A 25188-nucleotide genomic window follows, 5' to 3' on the forward strand; every position below is an offset into this window, starting at 1 on the left:
TGTGCAGAGGCGGTCAAAAAAGCAAACAGGATGTTAGGAATCATTAAAAAGGGGATAGAGAATAAGACTGAGAATATATTATTGCCCTTATATAAATCCATGGTATGCCCACATCTCGAATACTGTGTACAGATGTGGTCTCCTCACCTCAAAAAAGATATTCTAGCACTAGAAAAGGTTCAGAAAAGGGCAACTAAAATGATTAGGGGTTTAGAGAGGGTCCCATACGAGAAAAGATTAAAGAGGCTAGGACTCTTCAGCTTGGAAAAGAGAAGACTAAGGGGGGACATGATAGAGGTATATAAAATCATGAGTGATGTTGAGAAAGTGGATAAGGAAAAGTTATTTACTTATTCCCATAATACAAGAACTAGGGGTCACCAAATGAAATTAATAGGCAGCAGGTTTAAAACAAATAAAAGGAAGTTCTTCTTCACGCAGCGCACAGTCAACTTGTGGAACTCCTTACCTGAGGAGGTTGTGAAGGCTAGGACTATAACAATGTTTAAAAGGGGACTGGATAAATTCATGGTGGCTAAGTCAATAAATGGCTATTAGCCAGAATGGGTAAGAATGGTGTCCCTAGCCTCTGTTCGTCAGAGGATGGAGATGGATGGCAGGAGAGAGATCACTTGATCATTGCCTGTTAGATTCACTCCCTCTGGGCCACTGTCGGTAGACAGATACTGGGCTAGATAGACCTTTGGTCTGACCCGGTACGGCCTTTCTTATGTTCTTATGATATGTAACATGCCTGGACACACATGCTTATAAACTTTCCTGAGTCTGAGCAGAGTCCAGGCACTGTCTCTGGGTTTCTAGGCACACTTGCAGGTTTCAGATTCCCTTTCTAACACCCCCTTCTGACGGTTGAGGCCCCTCGTCCAGCTGCCTAGGCCATGAAACTGTCAGCTCCTCAATATTCCTCTGTTGCTTAAGCACACACTTTCCCAGAGCTCCAAACTTGCAGATACTCTGGGCTACGTTTTACCTCTCCAGGGACCAGTGATAGTTCAAGCAAACGGACACGGGCTTTGCAAAGGGATCCAACATAATTACAGCACAAAAATCAATCAAACAACTATACACCATTCCCTGCCTCAGTTTCCTCATCTCTCTTGAGCACTCTTTGGGATTTTTTCAGCGTCCTCTAGGGTGTCACGGGTTCCCCTCCTGCAGCGTATGGCTTCTCCTTCAAAACATGAAGTCTGTCTAGCTGACCCCTGCAGTCACTATCCTTTAGCTCCAACTCCTGTCTGGATCACAGTGGGAAAAGGTCCCCTCTGCTACAAAAGCATGCCTCTTTGTTCCTCTCTTCTGCCTCAAGCTTCCTTTGTCTATCTGACTGACTCATTCTCTGTATTAAATTAAATTTGATGGGAAAGGCATAAAAGAGGCACAGATGGGGCTTGAGGAGGGACACAACATGGTCTGAGCAGTGGGCAAGGAAGAATTTTGCTCCTGTGTTCTGAAATATCTGTAGGGGAGTTAAATGACAATTGAGGAGACTTAGAGTACTGAAAGCCTTTTCTCTTTGTCTCTCCTTAAGGATTTTCTAGTGAGCTTTCACTGCATTGTCTAAGTGCTAGACTTGTAATATGTTGAATATAAAGCTAATGAATTTGCTTTGCAGAAATAGTTTTAGATGAATGGTAAATAGTAAAATAGAGACTCTCTAAAGTTTATTTGCATTGTCTCAATCTCCACCCTTCTTTTGTCATTCTTTTATAATTGGAGATTGGTATATCTCCTAGAACTGGAAGGGACCTTGAAAGGTCATTGAGTCCAGCCCCCTGCCTTCACTAGCAGGACCAATTTTTGCTCCAGATCCCTAAGTGGCCCCCTCAAGGATTGAACTCACAACCCTGGATTTAGCAGGCCAATGCTCAAACCACTGAGCTATCTCGCCCCCCAACACAGCCTTATGGTGTTCCTCTTTAATTTTATAGACTGTTAGCCAGAAGCATACATCTTGAGTGAACAATTGTATAAGTACCAAAAATGCCAAAAACATACATCGATATGGCATCATTCTAAAAAAATGGAACTGGAAAACTGGGGGGGGGAAATCTCTTCCACTTCACTCAGCAAAGAAATGTCTTAAATAAGCAAGCTGTGATTGATTTTATTTTTAAAATGTGATTATTTCTCATCTTTAAAATTTTAACAAAACGGTAAACAGTAAAATACAGATTTAAAAAAATAAAACTGCAAAGCTTCTCAGACTCTAGCATTTATTAAGCATGAAATTACTTGATAGAGCATTTTATTTAAATTGAAGAATATTTAAATCTTAGGTGTTATAAGATACAATTTTGTAAAACTACAGTGAGGTATTTTTATATTAGCTGTTGAATTCAGGGTAAGTACAGTCATAATGGAGAACCCAAAATGTTAATGTAAACAGCAGCCTCCCTTATCTTGTTTTTTGTTCCGTAGACTTTCTTGAGACTTTTGAAGAGATGAAGACCCAAGAACTGGAACGGAAGGCACAGATAGAGGCCAACATTGTTGCACTGTTAGAGCACTCAAGTAGGGTAAGTGCCTTTCTCTGTCTCTGATAAATTAGGCAGTCATAGCCTCATAAAAGACATTGAGGAGATTAAATAGAACAGCGCTGATTAAATACTATTCAGCCCAATTATTGGTGTAATTATCTTCCAAACAATAAACTGATGCCATGTGTTATTGTAACAAAGTAAAATTTATGTAATTACTGTTGAATTCTCTCACTGTTTTGAAGGACATTTTACAATTAATAAAATCAGATGATATTTGTGACCAGAACAAAAGAAAAGTCTTTAGCATTACTATAATCCATCAATATGAAACATGCGAGAATATGAAAACTAAGAAATTGCATTGTTTGCTAGTTTATCTAGACCAGGGGTGGACAAACTTTTTGGCCCAAGGCCCACATCTGGTTATGGAAATTGTATGGTGGGCCATGAATGCTCACGAAATTGGTGGTTGGGGTGCGGGAAGGGGTTGAAGGCTCTTGTTGGGGGTCCTGGCTCTGGGGTGGGGCCAGAAATGAGGAGTTCAGGGTGTGGGAGGGGGATCCAGGCTGAGGCAGGGGAGTAGGGTGCGGGAGTGGGAGGGATGAGAGCCTACCTGGGGGTGCGGGCTCTGGGTGGGGCTGAGGGGTTGGGGGTGCAGGAGGGTGCACCGGGCTGGGACTGAGGGGTTCGGAGGGCAGGAGAGGGATCACGGCTGGGGCAGGGCGCTGGGGCGCAGGAGGGGGTCAGGGTGCAGGCACCGGGTGGCACTTACTTCATGCAGCTCCCAGAAGCAGTGGCATGTCCCCCCTTAAGCTCCTATACAGAGGTGTGGCCAGATGGCTCTGCACGCTGCCCTGTCCACAGTCGCCGCCCCCACAGCTCCCATTGGCCACAGTTCCTGGCCAAAGGGAGCTGTGGGGGCAGCGTGCAGAGCCCCCTGGCTGCCCCTACGTGTAGGAGCCGGAGGGAGGACATGCTGCTGCTGCTTCTGGGAGCCGTGCGGAGCAGGGCAAGCCCCTGACCCTGCTCCCTGGCTGCAGCGTTGGAGCGGGGCAAGCCCCGGACCCCACTCCCCGGCGGGAGCTTGGGGGCTGGATTAAAACATCTGGAGGGCCAGATGCAGCTCCCGGGCCATAGTTTGTCCACCTCTGATCCAGACCAAGTCTGAACATCATAAATGAAGGGGAAGATTCAGTCATCTCCCTTAGATTATTTTCCATATTCTAATTTATGTTATTTTTAGGAAATTTCTTCTACCTAACCTATTAAAAGTATTTCTGGAGTTCCCTTCTGTATAGTTTCTAAATTATATATGCTCCTGGTGTCCAGCTAGAATTTTCCCATTATCAATATCATACTATTTTTTTTCCAATTCTCCCCCAAATAACTCTTCCATTTCTTTGATTTTGATTCCTTTGGACTATTTGTAGAGGATTGTCATAGGCATCTTTTAGCCAAGTATTGTTTTGAATAAATAGTGTTTTACCAGCTCCTTGATACTGTTCTTCAGCATGATGCCCCATAACTTCAAATTATTTTACTAGGAAGGTTGCTTAAGTGTTGATGTGCTGCAAGTCCCATGACACAGGGGAATTAAATTTTCCTTGTAGTTAAGATCCTACTTGAATCACGGGATGATCTTCAAATAATTGTGGCTGGAAAATAGCAGAAAAGTAATAATTGACCTTTATTAATAGCCATAATTTGGAAAAAGCAGAGTATAGCTATTTGTTTAAGAAAAATTTGCTGGAACAATATTATGTTATGGCTGCTAAATTTTTTTGATAGCCAGATATTTTGCTGCAACTATATTACATTCCCTTAAAAAAAGTGACCGGTACAATATAAAATTCAGAAAACTAAAAGTCCTAACACAACTGCTGTAGAAATCGAGTTAAGTTATTTTAGCCTTTTACATTTTACAGGCATTGAATGTTAGTGTGGTACTAATTGCATACTCAGAATGTACGTAAAACTGTGGCCTGCACAAAATAAGCTAATTAAAATCAAAATTGTGGGGGAAGCCTAGTACTGCATGATCCACAATTTCTGCAATATCACAAATGAAGTAGGGCTTTACTTTATAGTACAATGACTCTACCACAAGTGAAGTATCTAAGGCAATGTCATTTAAACATCCCTATTTCATCCTCAATGGTATGTCAATACATCAGTTATAAAAGGAACACAGTTCAGGTTGGCAGACCTGAAATAGAAAATTATTATATTTAAATGGTCTCAAACTATTTAAAAATATTTTGTCCAAGAGTGTTGTAAAAGAGTTAAGTCATAAGTGATGTACTAGCAGAGCTTTTTTCTTGCTTTCCGGTGAACGCTCATAGCTGCAAAGATATCAAATGTTCTAATTTACTGTTCTTATTTCTGTAAATGAACAGAATGTCAATCGTATGAAACAAATCTCCTCTGTTACCAATCAAGAGCTGAAGATCATGCAGGAGGACCTCACTTTCAAATCAAATGAAATGCAGAAATCACAGAGCACCGCTAAAAATTTGAGTACAGGTGAGGCATATAATGTATGAATTTGCAAATTCCTTCCTTTTAAAAAATAAAATAACATGAGTCATAGAATACAGGGTTGGTGATCTTGCATACCATGTATGCTAAAACACTGTAGCTAGGGCAGGTATGCGCTTTGGATCTGGCCCGTGGGATTGTCACCCCTGTGGCGCCACGGGCCCCACGCTGCTGCTGGAAGCGGCCAGCACCATGTCCCTGCAGCCCCTGGGGGAGGAGGGACAGAGAGCTCCATGCGCTGCCCTCGCCTGCTGATACCTCCCCCCGCAGCTCCCATTGGTCAGGAGCGGGGAACCACAGCCAATGGAAACTTCGGAGGAGGTACCCGCAGAGGAGAGCAGTGCGTGGAGCCCTCTGCCTCCCATCCCCCAAGGGCAGCAGGGATGTGGTGCCAGAGCAGCGCGGGGCTAGGGCAGGCAGGGAGCCTGCCCTGGCCATGGTGCACGCCACTGCCACCCTGGAGCTGCTCCAGGTAAGCGACACCGGGCCAGAGCCCACACCCTGAACCCCTCATGGCTCTCAGGCCAAAAAGTTTGCCCACCCCTGAGCTAGAGTGTGAGGCAATGCAAACACTAAGGGATGTATCTTCTTTTGGTGCCTTTATATAATTCCTATTAGTGCTAACACAAATGATTTATAATTCATCATTAGAAGACTATTTCTCTATTAGCAATAACTGATTTTCTTGTTTACTTGATTTAGGACATATTAAGAGTGCACTTTAATACTGTGTATAGCACTTCCCATTGCATTAGTAGGACTTTGCTTTATTTATTTATTTTTATTTATTAGCAACTGACTCAAACTCTAGGCTCTTCATAAATTTTAAAATAACATGTAATAGAAAGTAGTAGAGAGCCATACAGTGAAATAACCATGAAAATGGACCCCATAATGTTGCTTATACTTACGTTTTGTTAGTGCTTTTCTAAGGGTATGTCTATGCAGCAAAGAAAAACCTGCGGCTGGTCTGTGCTAGCAGACTCGGGCTCATGGGGATGTTTCATTGCTGTGTAGACTTCACGCTTGGGCTGGAACCTGAGCTCTAGGACCCTCATACCCTGCAAGGGTCCTAGAGCCAGGGCTGCAGCCCAAGCACAAAAGTCTACACAGCAATGAATCAGCCCCATGCACTCGCGGCCTGGAGCGGCGAATCGGCTGAACCTGCAGATGTGGCAGGTAAACAAACCAGCCCGGCCCACCAGGGGGCTTACCCTGGCGGGCCGCGGGCCAAAGGTTGCCGATCCCTGCTCTAGCTGCTGTGTAGACATATCCCAAAGAGGATTCCTGGCAGCTATAATATGGATGACCCAACCTTGCCTTGTAAATCATCAAGATCAGATTTTCAGGACCTGATTCTGCAAGCATGCACATTCGTAACTTAAAACACAAAAATATTCCTGTTGACGTCAGTGGGACTACTCATATGCATAAAGTTAAAACTGCACTAATGTTAGATATGTGAGTAAAAGTTTGGGAATCAGGCCTATATTTTCTAAAAGCAGAGATTTTTTTTTTCTTGTGGTTTAGTGATAGTGATTTCTATTTAATTCTTTATTTCTGCTGGTTATGGTGTTGTTGTCATAATCTAAACCTTTGCCAGTATCATTACTGATTGAGCAAGGTTTTCCTTGTTTGATTACTGAAAGGAAGCTGCAATGATCATAAATCATTTTGTTTGGTGACTACCACAGCCTGTACTTGCTACCAATTTTCAAAATAGGCTTCTGTGTTGTGACTGCAAAATATGTATCTGCAAAGAAGTAATTGCTTTGTACAAAATATGATGTTAATTGCCTGTTTTCCATGTGCCTCTGGATATTTTGTAACAAATTTATTTGCAAATACATATTTTACAGTCACAACATAGGTGTCTATTTTGAAAAATTAACCCTTGCACTATAGGGCAAGATATGAAATATATTTTTCTTATGAGCATTTTAACTAAGCATATTATTTTTATTTTACATTACAGTAACACCCCAAAGGTGCTAGATGTTGTAGGGACATTGAATGAAAACAAAGTTTCTTTCTTGAAAAAGTTTAGAGTCTACAATTTAATCAAATAATTTAAACTATTTATAAAGAAAATTCCTGGAACTGGGAACCACAATAAAGGTTCCATAATAAACATAATAGGGACTCTTTTAAAGTATAATTGTACAATTCCCCCCCAGTTGGAGTGCCTCCCAAACCTTGAATTATAGTACAGTAATCTGCAAAATTCTTCTATTGGTATTAAAAATTGGATTTCCAGATTTTCTTGCCACCTCAAAGATATAAAAGGCCATCAGCAGAGTCCTTTTTTTAAAAAAAACAAAAAAGGAAACTACAGAGAGTAAACAAATGTGCTGATGGCATCGTTTCCCAGAAATATTTTCCTGGGTCAAAGCAGTTTGGTCTCAAACTTTGCTACTGTGTACACACTGCCTGCTAAACTCTGCAACTTAATGGCATATCAGAAGGAACTGGGCTGCATCCTCTTCCTGTCTTTTCCCCTAGAGAAGTTTTTAGTTTTTATTTATTTATTTATTTATTTATTTATATATAATTTATTTATATTTATTTATTATTTATATATATATATATATATAAAAATAATGAGCATAAACTTTACCTTCTCCAAACAGCTTCTTCCTTTTTCTCTAGAAAGTGTGCTTGGATAGGAATATTCCTTAGCTGTCTACTCCAGCATTATCAGCATACTGATATTGCATTACAGGAATCTTTTTCTAACATCTTTAGGATTTTTTGATTACTTTTATCCACCAAAAATGAATTTTAGTTGTTTTATTTTTAATTAAAGCAAAAATCTTACCTATGCATTTCAATTTTGAGAAAATGCAAAACTACTTCTACAGATATTTTCATCTAATTATTGTAAGCAGTTCACATTTTAAAGGTTTTTTATCATCATTTATAGCATTTAGTGCTAAGTATGTGATTAAGCAAGTTCCCCATCTACCTTCTCTACACCATTCATTATTTTGCATACCGTTGTCATGTCCTCTCTTATTCATCTCGTCTCTAAAGTAAACAGTCCCTTACATCTCTCTTCATTTAAGACTTTATCCATGGCTTTGATTCTTCTGATTAACCATATTTGAATCCCCTCTAATTCTGTTTTATTCTTTTTGAGGTGTGGTGATCAGAATTGAACACAGTATTCCAGTGCATTATGACCTGTTCAGTTGTGACATATACCAATTCTTATTATTCTAAGGCTTTGGAATGGTTCCTCATGTATAAAGCCAATGTCCAGGGCAAATTTGATCCTAAATTTAGTAGTATAAAAACAAGACTCTTTCAAAAATGAAAACAGAAATATTTATATAATTAAAAAATTGAATGGAAACAGTTTAAAAATAAACAGATAGGCACTTGTATGGTTTGCAACCAACATTTTGTACTAATGTGCTGGTACAGTAAAACCTGAAATAACAAGGAAGTAAATATTAACAAAAGCCTGTAGTATCTCAGAACACCACTGCGTTTCCTTAGACTTAGACTCATTAGTCTTCAGTATCTGTAGTAATTGTATAATATCTTTTGACAAATGGCACTGTACGTTGGGCCAAATCCTGCTTACTTTATTCTCATGAATAGTCCCATTGGTGTCAATGTGAATAAGACAAGCAGGATTTGGCTTGTGCACTGTGTAGTGGAAAATTGGGAGTTAAATCTTTGTACTCTGGCTAATACTATCATGAAGAAAAGTTACTGTTGCTTATGACATTTGTTCCCTGTGTTCCAGATAGTCAAAGACTGCGAATGGACCTGCAGAAAATGGAATTGTTGGAGGGTAAGATGGTCGATGAACAGGCTTCTCTCAAAGAAAAAATTGAACAGATGACAAAGGACTTGGAGATGTACAATAATTTGCCAGCTCTGAAAGCATCAGGAGAAGAGAGGAAAAAGGTAATAACAGCAGTATCTGGTAGCGCTACCTAGATAGGGACAGTACTTGGTCCTGCTGTGAAGGCAGGGGACTGGACTTGATGACCTTCCAAGGTCCCTTCCAGTTCTATGAGATAGGTATATCTCCATATAATACTTACATTGTACGTTCTTTGGGCAGAGAACACCTTTCTGTTCCATGTTTGTACAGCACCTAGCACAATGGGACCCTAGGTCATGCCTGAGGCGCACTACAATACAAATAACAAGAACATTGCCTGTGTTCTGAGACTGATATTTGTCATGCTATGTTCAGACAGAGTCTGGTTTATATCTTTGTTTTCAAAACAATTTTGGGAAGTAATTTGTTTGAAGGCTTGAAGCAAATTGCACCAAATTCACCTCCGTTATATTTGACATAGTAATAGCAATAATAACACCTAGCTATTATGTAGCTCTTTTCATTAATAGATCTCAAATTGCTTTACCAAGGAGGCTAGTATCGTTATCCCCAATTTACAGATCGGGAAACTGTGGCACAGAGAGTTGAAGTGACTAGTCCAAACTCACTTAACAGGCCATTGGCAGAATCAAGAATAGAGCCCAGGTCTCCTGAGCTTCAGTGCTTTGTCCAGTATAATTGTATGCTGTCATGACCTCGTTTCTAGAATTAATACGAAAGAGGCTGTGGACATTTGTGCCTTGTTTCACATCACCAAGTGTGCATTTTATCGGCTACATCTTGTTCACAGGTATTAAATGCAACTTCTCATGCTAAGTATTGGTGTAGTTTTTGTGATATTTGTAGAACAAGTTCTGAATTCTTTCTGTATACCTTCTTGCTTAGGAGGGTGGAAAAAGAAAATAGCTCCTGGAAAGTTAAATTGAAAACAATCGAACAGTTGGGACCACCAGTCCATAGTAAATTTGAATGAATTTCTGTGGGAGAGTAAGAAATCACTATGGTGATGAGTATATTAGAAATTCTTAGATTCAAAGGAATTGGCAGGTTTAATTGGCAGTACCTTCAGGCCAGTTTGATCCATTTTGCTTTTCTTCCTCTAGAAACTCCATGAGGAGAAAGAAAGGTTGATAAAACGTAGAGATGCCTTCAAGAAAATAATGGCACAACTGAATGCAGCGTATGAAACACTAAAGACACAACTTGAGGAAAATGAGACACATTCCCAGGTATAGTTCAAAATAGGTGTCTCTTCGGTTGTTTCATTCCAGGTTTTGTGTTTCTCAAATACATGGAACTATATTTGAATCAATCAGTTAGGCGTTTTTAGAGGAATGCATAGACTCTGGAGTAAGTTTTCAGAGCTGTGTATTGGAATTCCATGCCTTGTTTGTTCAGAATGTTAACAAACCCCCCTTCCCCAGTCAATGTATTGAAAGCCAACAATTTCAAGTTTGTTGAGACCCGTCTTATGTCAAAAATGTGCAAGTCCCTTGTTAAATACTCATTTTAGTTTTGTTCAAAGTCCTCATTTTTCTTCTCCAGGCTTGCTGGTGCTGCTGCAAGAGCTCAGGATTAGGCTTGGCTTGTCTCAGGGCTGACTGGCAGGTGCAAAGAGGCCATGGCAATATGTTTTCTCCAGCCTATAAAATACTGAGCAATTGAGAGGGGAGATAAAAGTTAAATCTAGTTAGATTTGCCTTCTGACTTAAAGCCTAATAAACACACGCATAACATTATCACTTGAGGGTCGTTCCCATTTAATATCTGTATCCTAGACTGAATGAGTTCAAATGTTGAGGAGAATGGAATAAGGTTATTACTGTGTTCAGAAGGACCTTTTAAACAATCATCAGCATAACCATTCAGATTTCTTTATGAAACATTGTTTTTTAAATGAAAGTGGAGAAATTACAGAAACCAAACTGGCAAAAGGTAATTTTTTACTTTTTTAAATTCAGTTTACAAGCCCTTCCTTCCCCTCATCCCCTAACACTTTTCTTTCTCTTTTTGCTTTTTGTTCCCCTTCCTACAGACCAGCAAGGCTTCTTTCCCCCACAGTAACTTTCATATACATTTTTATATACACTGTGTTTCAACAGTGAATCAGGAGGGAAGAGGCTTTTAAACTCTCCACCAACTTGGAGACTTCCAATATACATACTATATACAAATAGATTACTATCATTTTGGCAACAAGGGCTTTACTGACTGTAGAGATGGGAAGAAGGAGGAAAACAGATTGGCTTTAAGAAAAATGGGAGGGGTGGTGGGGTTGGGAACTGATTTCTCTTCCAGCCACATTCTTGTGTTTTGGGGTTGTTGGTTTGTTTGTTTTTCACTTTCATGTAAATTTTGGATTTTTTTCTACTTCAGCTTCAGGGAGTAAGAAGCTGAGGTGTCATCTTTATTGTTGGGAAACAATTTAAATTCTGATACATGAACTAATCAGAATAGAGATGGTTGAATATATAAAGTAGAAATAACGATTCAGTGATTCTGCAAGTCTACAAACTCTGGCTAGTGTCTGCCAACTAGTCAGAGCACTGGGCAGTATTCAAACTGAGCCACTTTAGTAGGACTACTCCTGGGTGCTGTTGAGTAAGGCTATCAGATCTTGTCCATATTGATTATGTAATTTGCCCACTGACAGACAGTCAAGGTTCAGACAGCTGATTAACTGGGATAAAAATGTGCAGCCATCAGTAACTGTACAGCATCCCTGCACTTTGATTAGCTGCAACTCTTCTGTTTCAGCATTATAGTTAAGAATGCTTATGTTCTCTTCCATAGATAAGAATTTATCCTTCAATGTAATTATCATCTTCTTAAAAAAAACTTAGTTTGAAGGAAAGTAAGATCCCAAGATGACTGTATTAGCCATTTTGCCAGCCTGCATAGCTATTGATGTACAGCGTACATCCTTTTTATATATCAATCATATGTAAATGTAGACAGGCTTTATATGACTTGAGAGCTTACCCTTGATAAGATTGAAAACAGTGGCCTTAAAAGTGTTTTACTATGTGGAGTGCATTATACAAGAAGCTATATAAAAAAGTGCTGATCATTTTCTTCAATTATATTATATTATATTATATATTCAAATTCAGTTGCCTTTACTAGGTATATTAGATTTAGCAGCACCCATAGTGGATGTAGTATGTAATTGATCACAAATATCTTGTTTTATAACTTACACAAACAGCAGAATTCATGTTTGCTTTGAACTAGGGATAAAAAGGATGTGGTATATGGATAGAATTTTTCTTAAAAAGATAATTTTGGTACCGGGTAAGGAAAGCTGTAACACAGCATCTATTCTCAATCATTCAGCTTAAGAACTGCTTTTCATCCTCAAACATATCAATATTGGTGGCTTTCCTTTAAAATTTGGTTTTAGAATGATGATTTTCAACCATTATTTTAAAAAAAAATACCTTTAAAAGGATTTACATACCTTGAAATAAAAAAAGCTTGAATAGTAGCATCAGAAAAACAATTTAATATTATAAAATTGTATTGTGAGGAATATAATATAATATCCACATTAGCTTCCTGTTGATGCTGAAAGAATTGAAGAAGTGCCAACATATAACCTACATTCTTACAATCTTTTCACTACAGCTCTGCTCTTATCACAGCTTCTGGCATCAGACAGGAAACTCAGCTATGGAAATAAGGAAGTTTTTTCTGTACTGCTGTTGGGTCCAAGACAGTGTCAGGATATATTGTATCAGTGGTGATTTTGCAAACAGATCATCTTTCAGTGATATGAAAAGATAAGAATTCATATCTTCCTCCAGCGTTCATCTTTTCTGTGATGCTGTTATAATTGTTCAGAGAGGACAGAAATCTCAAATAATCATCCAGTTTTTCATGTTCCATACCAGTTATATTCAGTATTTTCATTTTTGTGCAAACAGCAGAGCAGTAGCTATGTGAGGGCTACATTTACATACATATATATTATGGGATATTTAAAAAATCCTTCCCAATTGTTTATCTTCTCGTTTTCTTGTGTTGTAACCACGGTCTTACCAGATTTGATAGAATGTGAGGTATCCATAAGACAAGTTGGGGGCTTTTTTCGTATAAATGATTGTGCGTCTGTTTTCATTTGTGGCTGTTCCTAACAGTTTCTTTTTGTGTTTTCAGCTTACAAATTTGGAAAGGAAGTGGCAGCACCACGAGCAAAATAACTTTGTGATGAAAGAATGTATCCTTTTTTTAAAAAATGCTGACAATTAATACAGTATAGTAATTGACTGAGAAAGCCTTTTCCTCCCAAAAGCAAAGTCAATCAGGACAGTTTTACAGCAGGGTGAAGAAGGGGGATAATGGGTCTTGCAAATGTTTGTTTGATGGATAGACTTTTATATACAATGAAACCTGAAACTCATTAGGCAACCTCCAGCATTAAATGACTCCTTATAGTATTCCAAGCTTCCAGTATTTTTATTTGATCACTAAAAGACCAGCTGTACATTGCATATGCTTTCTGCTGTGCTCTTGGGTTTATCACCCATCGGTTTTCTTACGCCAGCCAATTCTTATATTTAGCTTTCCAGCAAAGGCAATGATTTTTTTAAATGTACATAGCTCCATAACTACGCGTGACATTTTACAGTATGTAAAATACAGCAAACAAAACCCAGAAAGGGCCCAATATTGCTTTCAGGTGTTTTATCTCATTAAATGCAATGAGAGTTGCTTATGTGACAGCAGAATTAGACCCACACATATTGAGATAAAACTTTGCAAAAGCTAGTGGTAATGACACTTTCAAAGAACATTCATTGCAAAGGACTGCCAGAAAATAGTTGAAAATGGATTTTTAAACTAACAAAAGCATAGCCATTCTAAATGAGAGCTGACATTTTGTCCTTAACTTGCACTACTGTCCCTAGTTATTGCAGAGATGTGAAGAGTGCATAATCGTATATTAATTTTATTATCCAGGGACTAAAAAGTTACTAAAGTAAACTCCCTTCTTACAAAATGACTTAAAAACAGTAGCATTGAAGAATTAGAGATACAGTGAGATCACTGTTATACCATTACAGCTCAAAATATTGTAGGTACCTAGAAACTTCAGTACCCGATCAGACCAGTGGTCTAGTCCATTGTCCCGTCTCAGATGGTGGACAATACTAGCTGTTTCAGAAGAAAGTACAAGAAAACCTGTAATGGACAGTTATGTAATAGCCTGCCCACAGGAGAAATTCCTCCCTAACCCATGTCAGTTAGGGCATGTCTACACTAGAAATACTACAGCTGAGGCTGTGCTGCTGTAGCACTATACTATAGACACTTAATACTACAGCGATGGAAAGGGGTTTTCCATTGTTGTAGTAAATTCACCTCTCTGAGAGGTGGTAGGTAGCTCCACAAAGAATTCTTCTGTCGACCTAGTGGTGTGTACACTTAGGCTGGCTTAATTACATTGCACAAGGCATGACATTTTTCACAGTCCTGAACAACATAGTTAATTTAAGTCGACCTAACTTTGTAGAGTAGACCAGTCCTTTGTAGTTGTCTTATGCCCCATTGCATGAAAGTTTATATTCCATTTAAAAAATTTTTTTATCCTATCTGTTGTAACAGTTCTCTTTAGTCAGCTAAGTATCTAGTCCTTTTATTTAAATCCTCCTCCTTGATCACAGTGATACTAGGGGGCAATGAATTCCACAAACAGATTGTCGTATTTCATTTTTTTAAAAGTCCTTGCTATCAGTTTCAAATGATTGTGCGGAGAAAAATTGTGATTACCATTAAACTCAATTATTTTTTTAAAACCTGACATGCAGTAAAATATACCTCAGTGAACCATGTGCTTGTTTTCTGTGGTTGAATACAATCGATGAAGGGTTAGTTTCAAATAAAGTCTGATTCTCATTCATATACAAGATCTATTACCTCTGCAGACACCCACTGTGAGATTCCGTACCCTACCACATGGCAATGGGTCCTATTTTTGTTTGCCCTTGTGCTTCCTGTTATTCTTAGGAGTAGAATCAGGTATAACCAAGAAACCCCCAGACACACAGAGGAGTGCCTGCTCTGCTCCTGGGCAAAGGATCTTATGACCTCCTGTACTGACAGGGGAGAGAACTTCTGCTGGTGGGCTTAGACCCAGAACAGCCTCCCAGCACCACATGACTGGTCATTCCCTGATCAGATCCAGGGACTTCTTTGGCTAAGATCCAGAAGAGCCTCCTGGCATTACATGATTGGGTTTGGGATCCTTTCCTCCACAGGGATATTTTGTCAAGACAAGAAATCTTAGACCCTGACATCTTTAACCATTTGCCATGGAAAAAAGAAGCAAGCTAACAGGAAAAGTCTAAACATAAAATTTAAAAACAAACACCCAAACCTCTAACTATAACCTTACACTAGAAACTACTTCTAAGTCAGACAATATACCAAGTGTCCAAGCACAGATCCCAAAAGATAGAGGGGTTGATAGTTTCACGTCTGCTTGGCCCGGCAGAAAGAGAAGGAACAGTTGTCAGGATACGGGCTTTTATATCCTTGGTTTCTAGAATGCTGGAATGCGGGGACATGCACACCCTCCCACAACAGGTAACTGCTTTGAAACGGATTCATTCGCCATGTGGCAGTGAGTACGGTCTCCCAGCGTGGACCTGCAGAAGCAATACATATAGAGAACAAAAGATGTGCCAGTAACTTTTCCAGCACATTTCAGACTTGTCTAAACAGTGCCCAAAAAGCTATGTAGATGTCCAGGATGGAGGGAGATGGGCTTCAGAGCCTGAGCTTCAGCCTGAGCTGCAATATCTACACAGCTGTTTTTAGCACCAGAGCATGAGCCCAAGTCTGTGGCCTGGCCTCTGAGACTTGCTGCCTCGTACTGTGTAGATGCACCCTAAGTGGCTTGTGTGGACCCCGCTGACATGCACTGAAAGTTCCCTAGTGCGCATTAATGAAGTACTGTTTGAAACACTAGAGCCTAGAGGCAGCTGCTCACTGTGTAATGTAACCATAATGCTCAATACGCTAGTGGGCACTAGAATTTATACTCCTCTGGCGTGGGCCAGCACACCTCATAGACAAGCCCTCAGTGTGATACAATGGCTAACCTGTTAAAGTGGTATAGTTCTTTAGACACAATTAGTGCTTTTCCATTAGCTGCAAGCCTTGACAAGGAGACTTCTTGTAGTATAATTCCCTTATGATCTCTAATTAGGTTAGTATTTTTCTTGCCAGTTACTGTCCTTATCTCTTTTAATCAGTCATAGCGACAAAAAGTCAGGAGAGTGACTACCAGCCAGTAATGAAGAATGTGAGTAAGCAGATTGCAGAGTATAACACAACTCTCATAGAGGCTTTACAGAACACCAGGAACTGAACCCAGGCGCTTCCTTCCTGCTCCGGTGGACCAACAATAGGAGATGTCCACAAGCACTGTAGGACTCTGAACTGCTGAGCTGAAAACTCAACAGTAGCACAGTAGGTGCATTCAAAAAATGCCTTCAAGTTCCTGAGAGATTTGTGGTCTCAGCAGTTTTCTTCATTTTAAATATAGGGACGATCTCTGAAAGCTTTAAAGCCAGAGAAGACATTTAAAGTGAGCCCACTGGATACACACTCTGGATATGAAAATATAGTTTGCTCTACATCGTTAACTATTTGGGGCCCAACCCGGCAATCCTTACTCAAGCAAAACCATTGGGGATCAGTAATCCTCACTCAGGCAAACCACACATAGAAGAGAACGGGAACTTTGCCTCAGTCAGGACTGAACATCTGGCCCTTTGTTGTTGGTAAACAATTATCTTAAACCTTATTAAGATAGCAAACCAGATCCTCAGCTGGTGTGAATCAGCATCTCTCTCTTATACCAGCAGAGGATACAGCCCCGTGTCCCTTCTGATCAGAAGCTCTTTATATATAAACTTTCACAGCGGGAAACAAAATGTAGGACTAATGCATTTTAAGGCTCTTTCATTGTATTTTCATTTCTGTAAAGGACACTATAATAATTACTGGAGCATCTCATTATTACATGTGATATTTGGTAAGGTTATTATATAAGGAGAAATGTACAGTGGAGAGTCTAATAAAACCTTAGCTAAGGAAAGTTTTTTTCTCCATGCTGACTTTGTGTGGTTTTATGTTTTTCACCAATAAAGAAATTAAAAACAAAAGTTACTCATAATTCTTCTTTTTCTGAAGATATCGTCTTGTAGGATTCTCTGTCCCAGGTTTCATGCCTCCATGTCACATCACAGCAACAAGCAGCTCCAGTGTGATCAGAAGAATGTGTGAAATAGAGAATTCTGCGTGGCTAGATCTGACAGTACTTTTTGAATCCTATTTATTCTGTATGGTGGCATTCCAGGATCCCTTAAAATAAAAGCAAAATTGCTGTTGTTACTTCCCCTTAGTTATTTTCTTCCTTTCCTACCTACAGTATAATTATCTACTTCCGATTACCTTTCCTCCACCTGGGAGGTCAAGTTAGTAATGCCGTTTCCTGGCCAGCCAAAAGCAGGTACTGGAGCCTGCAGACAGCTAAATGTGGACAGGGCTTCCAGCCAGACTCGGCTGATCTTTTATCACAAACAGCAGAGGCGGGGTTGGTAATTATTCTACTATCACAAAACAGTCTTACAAAGGAAGAGGTAAAGACCCTGTCACTTGCACCTTATAAAACTAGACTGGACAGAGAATTAGGAAATATGCCAGGGGCATGGCATGACCTAATTAGGTCTTTTCCATTTCTTAATGTCTCTGAATCTGTGACTAAGCATGTTATCTAGAGCATGAAGGAAAGTTACACAAAAAGATTCTTGGAAGGACCATGGTTTCCAAACTCAGCTCAGTAAATCCTCCCACTCTCTGTATTTATTATATATAATATTTAGACAACATGCCGGAACAGGATTTCTATAAACCAAAATCTGTTATCTAGGGGAAATTCCCACTAATGTCTCTTCCTTCCTCTCAGAGTTTCAGCTATTCCAGTGAGAGTCCATTATTTGCTGAGATAAAGCTGGAGTCAAATATCCTCCCAGGTCAGATCTTCCTTAGCCAGTCACATTGCCTGCTGAATTCCTCTCAGGCTACAACACATTTTAATTAACAATGGAAAGAAGCCACAAACGGAATAAACATACTCCCTGAAATTCCCTTTCACTCTGTGCCCAGGGATCCTGGTTATACCATGGCACTTACTGTGTTAATTAGGGTGGGAAAGTTCCCAGGCCTTTGTTTTGTCCTTCACAGGAATTCTATCATAAACAAACACTGGCTCTAGCACTATATTTTTACTTTGTTTTCCATGAAGCTCTTCTGATTACTTGTCATCTCCTGAGAACGTCCCCTTCATACCTTCTTTTAACACCTTATCCTCAAGGCTCCGGCCTCCTTATTTTTGGCATATTGCTTCCATAATTAGCCCCTGATGACTGAAGAAGAAAAGCATTGAACCTGTCGGCTCCCGCCTGCAGGGGCAGAGCACTAAGCATTAGGTCACGACTTCTCAATTCTTTTTATTTTTCCCAAGTGAGATTTTTAGATACAGTATCAAATACAGAAGCGGTGAGCAAACCGCACACCAAAACCATCCCCTTTAAACCATCAAAATGTAATTTCAGCAGGACAGGGCTCTCACTGGGCGTGTCCAGAGAGGTCTGGTACTAAATTCAAATCTAGCTTTATGCATGGCTTTCACAGCGAGAGCACATTAGGGAGCAGCAGATAAACAGACATTTTAAACCGTTCCTGCTTTTCCAAAAGACAGGCCATTACATTCTGGAGAAGTATGGGTATCTCAGATGTAAAAATACCTGCTGCTCAAAGGCAACATGGGCTTTGAAGACTTCACCACTGCTGTGGTACTGTAGCTGTGATGCTGGCCTGTTCCCCTCCTGATTGACGCTGCTTAGCGGTGAAGCTGATGGGCCTTCCTTTGGCAACTATTCTGGGCCTGTACCATGCATAGAGAGGGGCCCAGAAGGTCTTGCCCTGTTCCTTCCTCAGTGTCTGTCCAATGCTGCACACCCCTTGGTCTGGGGCTGTAATATTGTCTCCAGGGAAGCAATATTTCTGCTGCTGGAGTAAGGTCTTATTGGCCTGCTCCCCCTGGCTGCTGCTCATGGTGAGCACGTGGTTTTGTTTTAAATCAGCTACTTTCTCTCCTGGCCCTCCCAAGTTCAGGAAGACTATACATGTTGGTCTGATGAGCACTGCCAACATAAACATGTAATCTTAGGAGACCAGGTACACCTGCACCAAACAAGTTCCTCTCCGAGTGTTCCTGCAAACAAAAACTGCTCATACAAATGTTTGCAAAGTAGTGAACAAAAAAGGGTACAAACAGGGCTGAATCAAAATGCATGCTAAAAGTTTCACATTGTTCAGGAATATATTTTCCTCCCTACTTACCCAATCTGGCTGGATTTGGACCAGTGGCAAAGACATAAAAGGCCCCATACTGTTACCCATCTGCCCCAACAGGATGCTATCTTTGTGTGTGTCTTTTGTTTAGTTCTAGTCACGTGTAACAATCATTCCGGTCAGAATACGGATTCTTTCTCATTTCTCCCTATTCTACCTGCCAGTGATTATTAAACAATCTAATAGCTTCTCAACTCGTGTTTTTTAATGTTGGCATGCTTTGTTTTAAGGTCAAAGAGATGGTTAATTTCTAGGGTCCCTTTTAATACACTTCTGTGGTAAAATGCCTAAGGATAAAAAGTCCAAGTAATTACATCTTAATTTTAAGAGATAGGTCTAGATGAGGGAGACGGAGAAAGAAAAATAACCTCTTAGTAGTTTGTCGGGGGAGGACATCAAGGTGGCTACTTTAAAACAACACTAGCAACAACAACAAAGAACCCACACACACTTAGTAGTTTGTGGGGGGAGGATAGCTCAGTGGTTTGAGCATTGGCCTGCTAAACCCAAGGTTGTGAGTTCAATCCTTGAGGGGGCCACTTAGGGATCTGGGGCAAAAATTGGCCCTGCTAGTGAAGGCAGGGGGCTGGACTCAATGACCTTTCAAGGTTCCTTCCAGTTCTAGGAGATTGGTATATCTCCAATAATTGGAAATCCCTTTCTAAGAACCTGCTATGAGTGGATTCCTTGGAAATACATCTGCTTCTTGCTGATAAGCTATCAGGGGGGAGGGTGGATCTTGCAATGAGTAGAAAAAGTTGGATTCAGAAATCAACAAATCAGAATGGATTTAATACAATTCAGTCCAAAGATGATACTAGCCTCTACAGGCACTTTGCCCTAGATACAGAGATGTGCGTTCTCTGAAATAGCTTCCTTTCTCTTTCTTTCCCCATTTAGGGTTGTATGTGGATTTGGGACTTAGGAAAGGACTGCCCTGGAGACAAGTGCTGTGTTATCCAGAGAACAGGTCAGGGCCAGCTCTAACATTTTTGCCGCCCCAAGCGAAAACAAAGAGCACCACCCCCCCCGAGCGTCGCGCCACCCCACCCCCGCGAGCATCGCACTGCCCAAGTCCCCGCCCCCCAAGCGTCGCACCGCCCAAGTCCCCGCCCCCCAAGCGTCGCGCCGCCCAAGTCCCCCATCCCCCCGAGCGCCGTGCCGCTGAAGCCTGCCCCAGCCGAGCGCTGTGCCACCCAAGTCCCCGCCCCCCCAGCACGGCGCCACGCCTCCCAAGCCCCGCCTCCCCCCAGTGCTGCCCGGCCAAACCAAAAAAACCCAAAAACAAACCCCGAGTGCCACCCCGTCCCAAGGTGCTGCCCCAAGCACGTGCTTGGTAGGCAGGTGTCTGGAGCCGGCCCTGGAACAGGTACAGTGACAGGTGTACAAGGGACTCAGCACAGTGCCAGATCAGGCCTTCAGTGAGTAATGTTATGTCAATGCCTGTTAATTTGAGGATTGTATTAACATGTGTCATGAAAGATGTTGTTCACTGATTTTAAACTAATTTTACAGCCTCACTTTACATATATGTGGGGGAGGGATAGCTCAGTGGTTTGAGCATTGGCCTGCTAAACCCAGGGTTGTGAGTTCAGTCCTTGAGGGGGCCACTTAGGAATCTGAGGCAAAAATTGGTACTTGGTCCTGCCTAGTGAAGGCAGCAGGCTGGACTCAATGACCCCTCAGGGTCCCTTGCAGCTCTGAGATATAGGTATACCTCCATGTGTCTGGTGCTTGCTGGTTAATATTTTAGACATAAATTACATGTAAATCAATAGTAGAGCCCAGTTGAAAATTCTCATGTTTAGAAATTTTGTCAATATTCTGAAATTAAAAATTTCAAAGGAATTGTGGGGAAAAATGTGATTCCCCCCTCCCAGCCCCTTTTATCAGCCAGACCTAATGATCTGTTTACACACAGGGTATGTCATCAGTGCAGAGTTAACTTGCTCTCTGACCCCGCCTCATCCCCTCCTGGCCACACACAAAAGCTACTCACCCACGTTCGGTAGTGCTTGCTACCCAAGCTGGCTAGCCTGAATGGGGGTGATAGGTTAATACGTAGGTGCCGCTTTCATTCGGGCTGGTAGCCTGCCCACTTTGGAATGAGGACACAGGTCAAATAACTCTAGTGCTGATAGTCCTCCAGTGCCTTCCCACAATTCTCCCACGTGCCCAGAAGGACACACAAGTTCTCCCCTAATACAATAGAAAGGAGTCATAGAGCAGCTCACCTTACTGCGGCACAAAGAGCCACGGGACATAGCCCCAGAAGTCCTACCGACCCACCCGGAGAAGTGCGGCAACAGTGAGGACGTGGCAGTTCAGGTAAGTCTTTGCAGTTTGGTTGCTCGCGCTCAGGCTAAACTAACTCAGGTGCCAATCACTCAACTGCAGTTAAGAAATAGCTATTTATCATGTAAGGTGAGACAGTGCTAGAGAAGTTGAAATAATCTTGTACCAGTAACAGAGTTATTTTACTTTATTTCATTCTCTCTTGATCTTAACAGGTCTTGAGACCAACTGAAATCTATCAGCATATGCAACAGCTGTAGCACAGATCCGTGCACTATTTCAGTTTGGCTCTGTTCCCTCCAAGTCCACCAGTTTGCACACTCAAGACCAGATTCACTGAAATATTTTGGCGGCTTTGTGCCACTCTAGTGACATACAGCACCTGTAAGTCAGTTTAACTACCTCTCTAGGTAGGTTTGTGGCTTTTCTGCATCACTAGAACATATCCCTGACTCTAGATGTTAGAGTTTATACGGGAAAGTGATGTCTGGAAATTTTTTTTAAAGTAAGAGAAAATACCAAACAAAAAAATGCCCCAAATCAAAACAGCAATTTCAGGTTTGAATCTGAGTTCAAAGCTCATAGTTCTCTCCTTCATCAAAACATCCCTCCAAAAACACAAGGGCACAAAAGTTAGTCAGACATGTATTAAATATACAGGTTTTAGAAGGTGGGGAAAGATTCTGAATCCTAGATATTCCACTGTCATAAAAACATATGTATAAAAACGTGACCCCTAAAGGCTCAAAAATCATTAGGCAAATTGAAAGAACCCAACATTTATTATTTTAAAAATCTCACGATTTTTAAATTAATCTCATATTTTTTCAGGCCTGACTCCTGACTCTTGAACACGTGGGCTCGGCAATATGTTTTCCCCATAGTCTTTGTTCCCTTCTGCACTGTGCAGGATTGTGTTTATCTAGGTTCAAAATACAGTACAGAGTTCTTCTGGCTGTGAACCACGTGATCGCCATAGATGTTGAAATTACTTAGATTCAATTAACTGTGGATGCAAAACTGGAAGCTTGGTTAAAGCTCGGTGAAAAATTGTCCCTAACTTGATACCCTTTTCTAAAGTTCACTAGCCAAAACAAAGGGCCTCAAAATTAGAGAGGGGCCAATTTGGGAGTTTACGTGTGTCATGTATAATTTGACCATTTCAAGGGCATATCGAGTGCTGCGTGTAAATACTTAATAGATAAAGTGCCAGTAGATGGTACTCCAGAATACGTAGCATAGTTCCTGGGTTGCAGAGGGCCAGTAAAACGGGTGCAGTGCAAATGACGTCCTCTGGTTGCTCTTTACATCAGTTCTTAACCATTGGGTTTCGTTCTCTTGTTAACAAACATATCACATCTTTACACTGAGGAATGGGGCTCTCATTTCAAGGCAATAGACACCATTCATGGATCAGTTAGAGAAGCAGAATTCTTCTTTTACTAAGGTGGCAGTTTTACCTGTGCAATGTTTGGGAGCAGACAGACAATTTGGGGGAGAAGAAAGCTTTGTAGAGGCTCAAAACAAGTGAGCATTTGGTGGTAACCCCATTTTGAAAGGTGTTCCCTCCTCAGGCTAAGGAGTAGGGCAAAATCTTCTCCCTACTCCCCAGCATAGGCGCCAACATCCTCTCTACCCAGGGGGCTCTCGACACCTGCCCCCCCGTGCCAGGCCCGACCCCCTCTCCACCCAAGCCACCATCCCCGCCCCGCCTCTTCCTGCCCCCTCCCTCAAGTGCACCCCATCCCCCGCTCTTCCCCCTCCCTCCCAGCACCTCCTGCATGTGGTAGAACAGCTGATTGTGGCGGGAGGCGCTGGGAGGGAGGGCGAGTTGATCAGTGGGGTCACCAGTGAGCAAGAGGTGCTGGGGGGAGGGGGGGGGCCTTGGCTGCTGGTGGGTACTAAGCACCAGCTAATTTTTTTCGTGGGTGCTCCAGCCCTGGCAGCATAGTTGGGCAATGGCTGCTACTGCAGCCACATGGCTGGAACAATGACCCCTAAGCTGCCCTTTGAAATGGGTAAGTGTGATGGGATGGATCACAGAACCCCCCTTGGGAACTACCAACTGATGTGCCAAGACTACTTCTGCCCCTGCTTTCCCTGCCAGCTTGAGACTCCAGCACCCTGCCTTGTTGAGCCAGACACACCAGTCTGCTCTAACACAGACCCGGGGTCTGAACCACGTGCCCCAAAGCTGCAGACTTAGCTGAAAGCAGCTAACAGAAGTGTTCCTGTCTTTAACACTCAGATGCCCAACTCCCAATGGGGTCCAAACCCCAAATCAATCCTTTTACCCTTTATAAAGCTTATGCAGGGCAAACTCATAAATTGTTCATCCTCTATAACACTGATAGAGAGAGATGCACAGCTGTTTGCCCCCCCCCAACCAGGTATTAATACATACTCTCAGTTAATTAATAAATAAAAAGTGATTTTATTAAATACAGAAAGTAAGATGTAAGTGGTTCCAAGTAACAGCAGACAGAACAAAGTGAATTACCAAGTAAAATTAAATAGAACACGCCAGTCTATGTCTAAGAAAACTGAAAACAGATATACCCTCACCAGTTCCAGTAAGCTTCCTTTTACAGACTAGTCTCCTTCTAGTCTGGGTCCAGCAATCACTCACACCCCCTGTAGTTACTATCCTTTGTTCCAGTTTCTTTCAGGTATCCTTGGGGGTGGAGAGGCTATCTCCTGAGTCAGCTGAAGACAAAATGGAGGGGTCTCCCACAGGCTTAAATAGACTTTCTCTTGTGGATGGAGACCCCCTCCTCTCTCCTGTGCAAAGTCCAGCTCCAAGATGGAGTTTTGGAGCCACACGGGCAAGTCACATGTCCGTGCATGACTCAGTTTTTACAGGCAGCAGCCATGGCTTACCTGCTGCCTTGAATGTCCTCATGTAGACTTCTTATGTTGATTGGAGCCTCCCAAGATCCATTGTCCCTTAAGTGCTTCTTGATTGTGCACTTAATTTGCACATTCCTTTTCCAAGAACCTGACCAAATGCTTTACAAAGACTACTTAAAAATCAAGCCAGTGCCAAGCCAATATTCATAACATCGAATACAAAAATGATACATGCACACAAATAGGATTAATAGATTCAGTAGATCATAACCTTTACAGAGATATGTTACACGGCATATGTAGCATAAAACATATTCCAGTTATACCATATATACATTCATAAGCATATTCCCATGAAGCCTTATGGGGTACACCGTCACAGTAAGGACAAGCATATTCATAAAGTGGCAGATCTCCGATCTTGCCAGTAAACAATGTCCGCCCCCAGCACATCATCAGACAGAGAATCTTATAGAAACTTCACCCCCTCACACACCCTGCCGCCCCTGCACAAACAAGCCACACTGATTCTGCTGCAAGATAGCTTGTCACACCACAGAAGCGAGAGAAGGATTTTACTCCATCTGGACTGGGAAACAATCCATAGGCTACATAAGCCAGATCTTGAAGCCAACAGACCTACCTTGACTTGCACCAGCTCAGGATCTGACCCTATATGTTATGCTGATATAAGGGGGAAAGTGCTGACTAGCACCA

The 25188-nt window shown here is 41.5% G+C and overlaps 2 protein-coding genes across 7 annotated transcripts in view; one reads left to right on the forward strand and one right to left on the reverse strand.

Moving 5' to 3' along the window:
• LRRC19 (leucine rich repeat containing 19) overlaps window positions 1-8197 on the reverse strand; it is a 37921-nt gene extending 29724 nt beyond the window's left edge. For both annotated transcript variants that reach the window (XM_045020655.1, XM_045020656.1), the window contains exons 1-2: window positions 8035-8197; window positions 3988-4156 (exon numbers count right to left, since the gene is read on the reverse strand). In XM_045020655.1, coding sequence (XP_044876590.1) covers window positions 3988-4014 — 27 coding nt within the window. In that variant the 5' untranslated portion in view covers window positions 4015-4156; window positions 8035-8197. The remainder of the gene's footprint in view (window positions 1-3987; window positions 4157-8034) is intronic.
• Window positions 1-17069, forward strand: part of IFT74 (intraflagellar transport 74) — a 61107-nt gene extending 44038 nt beyond the window's left edge. For all 5 annotated transcript variants that reach the window (XM_045020653.1, XM_045020650.1, XM_045020652.1 and 2 more), the window contains 6 exons: window positions 2440-2537; window positions 4898-5024; window positions 8794-8957; window positions 10002-10127; window positions 13057-13117; window positions 16158-17069. In XM_045020653.1, the coding sequence (XP_044876588.1) occupies window positions 2440-2537; window positions 4898-5024; window positions 8794-8957; window positions 10002-10127; window positions 13057-13117; window positions 16158-16273 (692 nt within the window). In that variant the 3' untranslated portion in view covers window positions 16274-17069. The remainder of the gene's footprint in view (window positions 1-2439; window positions 2538-4897; window positions 5025-8793; window positions 8958-10001; window positions 10128-13056; window positions 13118-16157) is intronic.
• Window positions 17070-25188: the final 8119 nt, after the last annotated feature.

Source organism: Mauremys mutica, chromosome 6, assembly GCF_020497125.1.
Source record: "Mauremys mutica isolate MM-2020 ecotype Southern chromosome 6, ASM2049712v1, whole genome shotgun sequence".
Taxonomy (NCBI): domain Eukaryota; kingdom Metazoa; phylum Chordata; order Testudines; family Geoemydidae; genus Mauremys; species Mauremys mutica.